Source organism: Dromaius novaehollandiae, chromosome Z (assembly GCF_036370855.1).
Source record: "Dromaius novaehollandiae isolate bDroNov1 chromosome Z, bDroNov1.hap1, whole genome shotgun sequence".
Lineage (NCBI taxonomy): Eukaryota > Metazoa > Chordata > Aves > Casuariiformes > Dromaiidae > Dromaius > Dromaius novaehollandiae.
Window position 1 is genome coordinate 1,674,896 of NC_088132.1, and position 12,208 is coordinate 1,687,103.

The following is a 12,208-nucleotide window of genomic DNA, read 5'->3' on the forward strand; positions in this document are numbered from 1 at the left end:
CCTCTAGCCACAGCACTGGAGTGAGTTACAGCCCACACAGAACAAATCAGTGTCATGATTTCCTGCTGGATATATCAAACCCAGATTCTTAGAAGCAAGATTTTTTTTCTACTGTTGTTTTTCTCAATAGGAGGAGAGTCAGCCCATGACTGATCATAGCAAATTGGCTGCTGCTTTTCCTTCTTTGAGGTTATTTTGGCATTTCCTTGAAAGAAAGACTCAGGATGCTGGCCTGCGGTGAGTTCTCTTTGAGAAGTTCAAAGCGTTAACACAGCTCTTTGCTGTCACAGTATCAGCTCACCTTTGCCACCTGACATCAGCAAGTGTTATCCCCATTTCACACGTGAAAGCATTAAGGCACAGAGCGACTGAGACCTCCAGTCTGCCTCTGTTTTGGATAGTGAGCAATACCTTATCCTCCCCCCAGCCGTTTTTCTCAGAACAAGGAATTGAACTCATACAAAAAAGAGGCAGAATATAGTCGCGAGTTATCTGAATCCTCTCAGTTCTTCTGTGTCAGAGTTAGGAATACATTCCAGTTTTCCAGTAGCATTAAGCAGCGATTCATCCACTGCCTCCCTCAGTACAGGACATTTCTTCAACAGCAAGGAATCAAACTCAAGTGTAGCTTCCTATGTAGACAAGCAAAGATTCTGGCACAAAGTAACTAGTGTCCCAGGGTGCCTCCACTCTACCCTGCTGTTCAGGAAGGCAGAGGTACTCTAAGGTCCACATGAGGAATGGCTTCACCCCACAGCTTGTGTGCACACAACTATACGGGTCATATGTCATACACATGCAGGTGCCTAGAAGGGTTTCTGAAGAGAAAAAATACCTCTGATAAAAAGAAAGACCATCAGCTTGGTAAACTGCAGAGGAGGCCTCATTAAGCAGGACACCCCTTTCAAAGATCACTTCTCCCACACTCACTTGACTCTTGGCTGAATATTGCTGGTCTATGTCTGAAATAAGTTCAGAAAGTTTTTCTACCTCTTCACTCAAGACTGCAAGTGCACAAAGAATTATGGAAGGGATGGCTGATAGGTGAAAAAAATGCATTCAAAACTACTTACTGACTAATGATGCAGAAAATGTTATGAATAAGTATCCCTTTCTTGATTTATTACTTTAATTATCTGACATTCTATAGACCCCCCCCATTAGTGGGGGGGTGGTTAGATTTCAATTTTCTGTCTCATGGTGAAAGCTATTTATCATAATAATCAGTAAAATTCAAAACCTTTTAGCAGTATTTATAAAATTCATTTACTATGTTCAGCCCTTGGAGAATGACAAAGAAGGTGCATTAGCACGTGTGCTGAAGTGTTTTATGCAGAATTATCTGTCCATAAGAATGATTAAAAGTTCTTTAGAATGTTTGTAATTCATTATACTATTTTTTTAATATAAAAAGAAAAGTTTTCCTTACCTATGCTGTGACTGGAGGCAGGGACTTGCTGATTGGGTGGCTGCTGTACCTTCGTCCGTATGATCCTGCATGCAGTTGAAAAGAAATAAATGACTACTTACTTATCATGCAATTGCAGGGGACATCAGACATTTTTTCAGTTCAGAATATCTAGATCAATACAAAAATGTCTTTCCGCATATCATCCCCTTCTCATCTACTAAAAGATCAGAAGTTTGGCTGGTAGACCCAGGCCTGTATTTTTGCCTCCAGCTCATGTCTTCAGCAACATTTTGATGCCTAACTCCTACAGGTTCTTTGGGATCCTAATGGGAGTTTGGTGCTCCAGTCCCATTGAGAATGCAGGCTTAACTGCCAGGGTAACAAACACTTACAGCTATTTCGGCACCTCTTAGGCCCAACACTCTGTCCTCAGGGAGATGTACACTTTTGAGTCCAGACATCTCACTAGGCTGCATCCTTAGGTGCTTGAATACCTTTGTAAATCTTTCCCTAAACTACCCCTGGTACAGTACAGACATCTTAGGAACTTAGATACCTCTGAAAAGATTGTGCTTAATCAAACTGATATTAAAGCAAAAACATGCCAGATTGAATACTAGTCTTAAGAGCTGAGTAACGACATTGTCATTACTGGGGACAGCCCCTGCTTTGATTTATAATGATGCAAATCGGGAAAAACTCAAAGATGTAGATAAATAAAAGACAAGGCATGTGTTGTGTTACAGGAAGAGCGGTGGTTGTTAAAAACAGCCACAGAGGTGTTCTGTCAAGTGTTCCCCTGCCAATGTACAGTAAATAAGGAAGAGATAAGGTCTGAAATGCTGCTAGAGATTAAATAGTTTTGCCACAGACTGCTGTGGAAGCAAGATGAGTTTGTGCCTTGAATGAAACATGCCCTTTACTCAAATCACATGTCTGCTTTATGCACTTTTTATGCAGTGGTAATGACACAGTAAGCATTTCTCCTATGTTTATCTAACACACTCTTTTCCCATTTCTGCTTGCCTTGAATTTGGGAGCAGAGAGGAGCAGAGCAGAGCTGTGTGGATGGATCTAGCATGTGAATGCATTTGCGCACAAAAATTACTAATTGCTTGAAAGGTACTTTGTAAGCCTGTACAGGAACAACAAGTGACACCTTATCTCCATCCCAGAATATGACTCGCTGTCTGCCCCTCCTCTTTCTATCCTGATATGGAGATTGTTGGGGGTGTGGAAGCGGCCAGGTCTGCAAACAAGTCAGTATTTGGCTGTCAGCACCAAAGTGAAACTGCTTGGAGTTAGACATCTCCAAATTCCTTGGTAACTGAGCCCTTAGCTTCCCTTTCCCCTACAATGGGCAGAAGCAGCCAAGCAGCAGGCCAGGACTGAAGTCAGAGAGAGTTGTGGAGGCAACTTCAGTGTGGGAGAGGACACAGCTGAAGAAGACCTAGGATTGTGTATGAGTGAGGTTGGAAATAGCACCCTGCACAAGGCTTCCTCACTGGCACGATGAAGGAAGGGTATTTGGGGCCTCCTCACACATAAATTACTTCATCTCTGAAGGGATGGAGGACAGGAGTGCTTTGAAACAGCTGGGCAGCTGTCGGCTTATTTAAGCAAAGCTAGTTGCAATGATTAATTAAGCCTTAATTACACAGAGTTGCTCCTGCTGCGGAAGAGTGTCCTATTATTAATATTAATGTTATTAATGAATAATAATAGCAATTATTCATTCATATATGGGGGCAGCAACTCAAATTCATCTGCTAGAATGCATACTCCTCAGTGGGGATGTGCTACACACAGTTTGTCATAATGGACTTACAGTATGCTGCCCCAGCCCTTCAGTCTCCAACAATTATAACAACTCTCCTCCTGAAGACAGTAGCAAGACAATAGCATAGAGATGCAATGGCTGTACCACAGGCAGACTATGCAGCCTGCCTGTGCAGGCAAGAATTCCATTGAATGACTTCTGATGGTGGTTCAAGCCTATGGCTAAAAGGTAACACTTCAGTTGCACAGCAGGGCTGATAAAGACTCATCACATTTGCACAAAGGACACCAGCAAATAGGGTCCAAGTCTGACTGAACAAAGGATTCAGGCTCCTGTGGAGCAGGCACTTCAGAGCATTCAGGGACCCAAAGTTCTCAGCAGGTATCTGCATGCACATATTTTCTAAAGCAAGCCTTGCAATAGACAGCATGAGTTGAGATGAGATGAGATGAGATGAGAGGAACCTCTGTACCTTTCAGGATCTAGCCAGGAAACCTGCCAAATAACTGCCTGTTGCTTACTGCAGAAACCCTCCAGGTCTGCTGCAAGCGCCAAGGCCACTTGAAATACATCTTACATGTCTTGAAAAGGTGTTTTGGAAAATGTCAACTACACAGCTGTTTGTGTGCAGATTTACACATTCAGGAGTAGAATGCCTCTGAAAGAGCATTCCCTTTGCACCATAACATGCTACTCCAGGCTTGGGCTAAGGTGTTCTGCTAATCCTGCTGGCTGCTGTACCTTGTCTCTCTAGTAGTCTTCACTGAGGGCTAAAGAAAAAAAGTAAACTCCTGATAAAACATTTACCTTCCCCTACACCTGATAGTTTGGAGATATATACAGCCATCTCTGTGCATAGGCATCAACCTGTCCTCTCTTCTCCAAGGCTGCATCTGGGCTGCCAGGAAATATGGTACATACGAAATTTCACCTCTCCTCCTGTCCCCCAAGGCCATCAGCTCTCCTGTCACTGACCAATGTGTTCTAATCCTGCCAGTCTTTCATGCCTTAAGAGTGAGGGTATGCATCCTTAACGTGTAATATCGCTATCAGTAAAGCTTTGAAACACGTGCTCTTTAAATATGAGGATAAATCCCACAGACTACACTATGGAATAGGGAGAATTTAGAATTAAAGCCTAGTGTTTCAAAGTGAGTTCCAGGCATGCTGTCGTAATAGTTTGGGTTGGGTTTACAACATGCGCTCATAGGTTTGCAAAAGCAATTCTCTGGGTAAAGAGACTGACTCAGAAAGATTGTGTGTGTTTTGAAAGGAGTTTCACACCTTTGAGAAAAGGAAAAGATCTTAGCCGCAGTCACAAGATCTTAGCCGCAGTCACAAGAAGATGAGAAAGAATGAGACTTCCGGACAAAGAACTTGGTTGCAGATCACAGAACAGATCTGTGATGCAATGGCAGTGAGTGTGTGGACATTATCAGAGGGGAAACATTCAAGGACAGAGCAGGAGGCAGAGGATGAAAAATTGATAAGAGCCAGTGGAACCTGTTTAGTTACTCAGCTTCCTAAAGCTGTGACTGCCTATTTGGTAGGTTTTTCGACAATGCCTGAAGCCCTACTACACAAACACAGCACTGCTCACAGTAGCAGCAATGCTTCTTACGTGATAGGACTTCAGTTGTTTTTGATGGGAACAGAGTTGGCCTGTAATTATCTGAGAACAGTTCTTGGTAGAATTTTCCATCAAATTTCCTGGTTTCCATATTATCTCTAAAACAAATGCTTTTTAACATAAAATTGCAATGTCTGCAGGGTTATTGTTTGCTGCCTTGGATTCTAAGCTAATTATGAACTTGCAGGTGGTACTAAAAGCTGTGAGTGACTTAACCTATTCTTGCATTTGTCCATGCAAATGTATGACTCCACATTCAGTTTGGCAAGATAGAGCCAGTATTCTTAGCTAACGCTGTGGAAGTCTCTCCTGCTATTTAAGTGGCAATTCCAGTCATGCAAATCTGGTTAGGATAGCCAATATTACATCCATTTATTTCGTGTCCACAGACATAGATTGGGCTGCATAGTTGCATTCAGAGGACTTGCATGAAGCGGCACAAGTGAAAACTGTCTCACCAGACTGGTGAGATTGAAACCCTGTGTAGAGAATACTCGTGAGAGAAACGAAAGGACACTGCTTGTCCGGGGGCATGGGTATGCAGGAGGCTGTCTGAGCACTCAGCTTTCCAAATATTTAGCACTTGTCAGCCTGGGAGGGCTGGAGGCATAACAGAATATTTCACGGTCTATTTTCAACACCAGCACTGGAAATCATTTGGCCTGTCATGTGAACTCGTACACATGCCATCAAGAGAGTGAATTTGGTCTTCTTAAATAGTTTGATTGAAATGGAAGTAGATAGAACACTGAAAGAAATTAGTGTAGTTGCAGGCTTCTATGTGAATCAGGCCTGCTAGGAAAGTCAGGGCAAAACTCCCAAATGCAGGGTTGAGGCTCCAAATGAGATTCTCCTGCATCATTGCAAAAGCAATTCAAGGCCACTTAAGTGTATCCATTTAAGAAGCAGATGACTGGAGCACTTGGAAGCTGCTGACCAAATTCCACTGTTTATATTCGTGTTAAATGGTACCAAATACCAGTCCATGTGATTCTGGGTCAACTTCAGTAATTTTGAGTAGACAGCAGGAAGACAGCAGTGCTACCTTGAGATCTGTTTTTGACCCCCTTCTCCGGACACCTTGATTCCAGCCTTTTTCTACATCACCACTAGCCCCAATATTTGAAATCTCAGCTTTCTCCCCTAGAAAAGGAACTTCCCATGGAATCCCTAGCCAGTCCAGGTTTTGGTCCAAAACCGAGACCTGATTTCGATCAAATAATCCAGGATCTTTAACAGAAAAGAATGGAAGTCCAAGACTGGAGAATGAGAAAAAATGGGAGAGAAGCAAAGGGTGAGAGCAGAATCTGCCCGATCCTAGGAACTGCTTATAATTTGTGATGCTTTCACCACTGAGGTGAGCCCATGGCTGCTCCCAAACCCCAAACGCATTTTGAAAACACATGCAAACTGCATTTCTTGAAGATGACCCGAAACATCCAGTTCCATTAACAAATAAAGATTCAGTGCCAACACTTCCTTGGAAAGTCCTTTCCCAAGGATGTGCAAATTTTTACCTGTTAATTGAGCTGACGCTGGGCACAGTGTCATTGTCACACACTCGCTCAGCTAGAAGTCTATCCCTGATCTCCCACGCAAACATGGTAGGATTTTGACGTTTGTACTCCGCAATTTTTTCAACGACTTTGGGCGTGGCGACCTTTGGTTTTGATCCTCCAATCACTCCAGGCTTAATACTACCAGTTTCGTAATACCTGGGACAACATCCAAAACAAAGCTTTAGTTATCACAAAAGGACAGAGAACATGCTTTGAGATTTATAGAGAACACAATTTCAAGGTAAGCAATCCCTGGAAAATCCTAAGATACATCTTCACTTTCACATACACATTTTCTGCCTATGTCATGCTTTATCACCTAATAGATTAACTTATAGTAATTGGAATTGGGCCTCAGGATAGAATATATATTTTTCTGTAATAGCAAGACAATAGAAACAATGCTAGATTAAAGGGCATGCCAGGATCCAAAATTAACTGAAAATGTGTGTTATTAATCAGAGCCTCTGGCAATAATAGAAACAAATCACACCAAAGACCATTTTTTTGCAGTGGGCTCTTTTGCAGTAAATTACTGTTTCTAAAGAAATTCTCCATAATTTACATATACAGCTTATTATCACTTCATAGCAGAATGAAGGCTACGTACAGTATTCACACCTTCAAGACAAATATGTCAACATATCTTTTTCCAAGTTATGGTTTTAATATGAGATATTGTTTCAATCACAATTTTTTAGGGAGAAGGAACTGTTTAGGTCTTGGAGGGCTATGGCTGATTTGGAAGATGGTTTATTTGGTCAGTCCTCCAGTCCTTTCTCACATACATGATCTTTACACATACAAGCAGTTCTACTGATGCTATGCCGCGAAAAGGGGTAGGACTAGACCCCTAAACTGTCTGAAACCTAAGACAGTCTGCCAGATTTCTTGCTCATGTAATCAGGCAAGTGCAACTATTTTTGGTAGAATTGCAACAACACATTCCAGCTGAGATCCTCGGCTCAGGTGGTTTCCCTCGTTTAATAAATAAAGCCCTGAAAAGGCTGTTGAAAACAGGATTCACTTTGTAAGTCACTTCACAAGTATTGTAACCACTAAGGACCAGAAAGAAATCATGCCCCTCCATGCTGAGCTTTCAGGGAGCGCAGGAAACAGGGACATTCTTCTAGCCATGCACTTTTTTGTATCTTGTGAATTTTTACAAGCAGATGAAAAATAAACCCTGCAGTAAGGCAAGCACCTTCCTCCCTAACTGCCCCAATCTGTCTAGTCCTTTCCATATAGAACACATTTGGACCTCACAATGTGTTAAACTAGAGAGACCCAGCTAGCCATATTCTTTTAATAGCTTAAACATGTCTATTGATTACTCAGTATCCATGTTTCTAGCAAAGAGCTTAGAAAAGTCTCCCAAATAAAAGCATAAGCTTGCTTATTAACATAATTTCTCCGCAGCTACGTGACATCCACATTATAGGGTTTTCTTTTTTAATTCCATGATCTTTCCAGTGTGAGGAGAACACAAACAAGCTTTGAAGCTGAAGTCTTTCTCACTACAACATGCAGTTGTGTTTATCAGATTTCTGCTAGGTTACTGGGTTTTAAATCTTTCTGGGAGACCACTCTGTGCAGGGCCTAAAATCCCTTTAAAGAAAGTGACATCATGTTGTTGGTACCTGTTTTCAGATACTCTGGATGCAGATCTGGACTCATCTCTACTTGCCTTCATAGAGCCAATTAACGGAAAGTGCAAAGTGTCAAAGATGGATTAATCCTTCTTGTCTCTCTAAACTCAGCCTAGAAATGAGCCATGGGGCACGGTGGTAAAATTTTGCTCATCCTATGCTATGTTTCCTGAGACCATAATAAAATGATGGCAAGCTTGCACCACAAACCTATTCTAACCTTGCATCTCTGGTCTCGTAAGCTTTGCTGGTGGTACCTCTTCTTTGAGGAAGGGTATAGATGAAGGTTATACAATACAGTGAATGCTACTCAAACAAAAAGTTATAGTTTTCTTAGCTTCAGTCAAAACCAGCAGATTTTACAAGCATTTCTTTGTGTTTTTCTCTAGTACTGCCTCTCTGCACCTCAACATATTGCCCCTTGGCTCACTTCTCTGTCAATGAAGGATAATCCAGCTGACAAGAAAATCAGCTACTAACAGGCTTGGAAAACACTAACTGGACAAACAAGACCCTGTGTCTTATGGCTCACTTTGCCAAGGTTTGGTAAGCAGTGAAGGCAAAGGCCTGGACCTACAAAGATACGGAAGGATTGTACTGCCTGGTACTAGCTCACTAAGGATCCACAGTGTCAGCTTGCAGAAATCACTCAGCTGTGTCTGCTTAATGAAACACGAGTGCAATCAAGGAATGAAAGCCCTTGGTGAACTCTGTAGAGCAAGACCTTCATTCCCAAATCTTCTAACCACTAATCAGGTACATACCCACATACCCTTACTGATCTGAGCCCAGCAAAATTCTATACACTTTATTCGAAATATTCATAGCAAATAGGAAGATGCTACACCTTTTCCCTGGGACATCAGGAGAGCTTGTATGTAACATAGGACAGTTTATGCCCAGTGAAACCTACAACAACCCCTTTCCTATTCACCCTGACGTTTAACCTGGGAAGCAGCCCAAAGGCTGCAAACTACAGGCTACAGAAAGCTGCAATCTCTGGCTCCCAGCTCCATTTTAAAGAAAAGCTCAGCCACAATTGGATTCATTTTATAAAAATTAGGTCCAGGCCTTTTAGTACCAGCAAGCTGCCCATGCAAGTGAAGAGTGGGCATCCCTGCAGTACTCTCCTATGAGACAGTGATGGCAATTGGACAGTTCTCTACCTTTGGCCTGGCAGATACAGCTTGCAACGAGTCATCATTTAGTTGGTTTTAAGGCTGTGTTAAAGACTAGTAGATTGAAAGATTTGAATCATAAAATTTCAAATGTAAGGATTTTTCATAAGAATTTCTAGTTTTGTTTTTCAGATTTTCAAATTTTTCAAATTTTCACACATACACACACAGAGCTCCAGTTACAATGACATTTTACCCACTGTCATTATTAGTTATGAAAATAATAAGCTATGAAATTCTTATTTATTGCTGACAATTTAAATGACAACACTCTGGAGCTTCACTTTTAGCTCCATAGTGCAAATATATCTAATGATAGATCTATTCAAAATAGCAAAAGTAAAACTGCTGGACATTTCACTGTGAAGTAGATAAATTGGCTATTTCTTAACTTTATATTGGTCCTGATGGGAATTGTTGGTAAGTCTGCTGCAGTGGAGGGTGTCACAGACAGAATTATTAACAGTTACTTAGCCTATACTGAGAGCAGACAAAAAGATGTAACAGAATGAAATAGCCTGTGATGGGCAGGTACGTCTCATGGAAAGTTTGCCAGTTTAGATGGTCAGAGATAACAGGGTTCATGGACTATAGGGAGAAGAATGCCAAGGTCTACAAAAAAGGCCTATGACTTTGCCAAGTGGAAGATCATAAATGCTGCTAACCCAGGGAAGATCCTATGCATGTGAATATCTGTTCTAATAGTCTTTACAACTATGCTATGATTGATTTAAAAAATGGTTTAAAATGAATTAAAAATGAATTGTAGTGTTGAAATTTGGTAAATATTTGAGGAATAAGCTTTTTCAAGCTATCAAGAAAAAATACTATAATAAAAGAAGTTTTCCTTAATATGACATGCTCAAGCATGGACCTGAAGTTCAAAGCATTTTAATATAGTAATTTAAACTAATGATGTTCAGTTTTGTCCACAAGATACAAAGAAGCGGAGATGATATTTTTTGCCTGAGTCTAATTCAAATTTTAAAAAGAAATCAGGAAATGTCTGGAATTCAGAGCTTAATTTGCTGTTCCTCTACTGCTTTGAGCAGCTTCTATCCAAACAGATGACTACTTTCAAAATAGCCAAATTTAAAACAGGTAATAATCAATTATGGCATTCTGTGTTTTAATTAAGAGCATAGTCCATCACAAGAGTAAAAAAAATAAATCAAATCAAACAGCCAGACAAATTTCAAAATAGTGTAAATGAACGCATGACAATGCTCATGCAATACTTATGTTAAAGAAGCTGTTCTTCAGAAAGCAGAAGTAGCTTTCAGTAAATGGTTCAAACTTCATCTTTTTTCATTTTACTGAAGATGTGTCACAGAGTTCTCTATTTGTTCAGAACAGACAAATGCAGGATATATATCACATATATACCAAATACATTACATGTGGCATTTTATACTTTGCTTTCAAATTATCTGTGAGAAACTGTGAAAGGGGTGAAATAAATGTATAAATAGTTGCACTTTTTCCTCAGGTCAAGCATATAAAAATCATGAGGAAAAAAATGGCAAGGAACACTGGAACACTGCATCATGACTGGACTGATTTCCTAAGATTTTTATTATTCGCTGTTTGATTTGCCCCTTGTTTTACAGCCTGTGAGTAAAGGACAGTCATTGATATTTTTTTTTTTTTAATAGACACAGAAAGATTTGTCATTCTCCCTTTACCTGCCAAGTATTTTGCTGACACAACCATGGCTGACCCGCAGCTGCCTGGAGATGTCACAAGGCCTGACCCCTTGGTGGGCAAGTTCCACAATCCTCTGGCGAACAACATCTGGAAGGGGGCGACCATTCACAAAAACACCCCCTAACTGGTTCACTCCTCCATGTCCTGAAACACACAGGGGAAAGGGGGAAAGGGCAGAAAAAAACAGCTCTGTGATAGTTGGATGACATTTCTTCACAGCAATCCTATTTAGTCACAATATTCTCCAGTGTTGGGGCTCACTCCTCCAAGATTCTGATAATTCTGTAGTTGTTTTTTACCATGAGCTGCTGAAATCACAAGAATGGAGGGAATCAGGGCCATGCTCTCTTCTGACTGAAATTTTGCTTGGCTGCAATGCTACACACTGAAGAAGTGCCTCCTGCCTGAAGGCAATTTGGTCCACTTGTTTGAAAAATGACCATTTGAAACCACACGTTTATGTCCATATCTGCCGGACATGGACCATGTTCCTTTCAAATGCAAAGACCAATTTTGCCTGAGTAAAGACTCGCTAGACAGGCCTGGTGGCTGCCTAGTGGAGAAGAAGCTTTTCATCAGCTCTGGCTAGGAAGCCAAGGAAAAACGAAGCTGGATGATTGCTCTGTGTGCATCTATTCATATCTAAGCAGAAAAAGGGTTACCTGAATTTAAATAAGCATTATTTTTTTTCCAAATGACTTGACTTAACAAGAGCAAAAAGCAGAGAATGAATTCTGCTCTTACAATTTACAGCAGTCTTGGCAGATATTACGATCCCACAAATGAAATGTGAACACTCAGCCAAACCCGATATATTATTCTTTTTCTAGCAGATTTGCACTGTTCACCTTTAGCAAGGTGAATCATATATCTGGTGGGAAATGGGACCCAGTCAGATGAATAGTAGTGAAACTGTGTAAAACCAATGAACATGTAATAATCCCATGTAGCAAGTGAGGAAATACAATTAACCATCATGTTGTTAATCATCCAAACTACTTGGATTGCAGAGGAGCAGAGAAATTGAAAACAAGCAATAGGGGCAGGCAGCGTAAGTGGCAACACTGGAACAAAAATAATAAAGAAAATCTATTTACACAGGACTTGAACTGTACAGAATAAGCTGAGAAGTCAAATGCCTCAATGTTAAAAAAAGATTATATACAGCCATTTTTATTTAAATGTGGTCATTTCACCATTGATAAACTGCTGTCAAACTTTGTAAACACCTGCTAAAACTGTCAGGACACATAATGAATCCACATTAAATATTTGATTGCTAAAGCCACTTAAA

The 12,208-nt window shown here is 40.7% G+C and overlaps 1 protein-coding gene across 2 annotated transcripts in view; it reads right to left on the bottom strand.

Annotated features, from left to right (window-relative positions):
- PAX5 (paired box 5) overlaps window positions 1-12,208 on the bottom strand; it is a 175,433-nt gene that overhangs the window by 152,459 nt on the left and 10,766 nt on the right. For both annotated transcript variants that reach the window (XM_026099391.2, XM_026099390.2), the window contains exons 2-4: window positions 10,893-11,058; window positions 6,339-6,536; window positions 1,430-1,494 (exon numbers count right to left, since the gene is read on the bottom strand). In XM_026099391.2, the coding sequence (XP_025955176.1) occupies window positions 1,430-1,494; window positions 6,339-6,536; window positions 10,893-11,058 (429 nt within the window). The remainder of the gene's footprint in view (window positions 1-1,429; window positions 1,495-6,338; window positions 6,537-10,892; window positions 11,059-12,208) is intronic.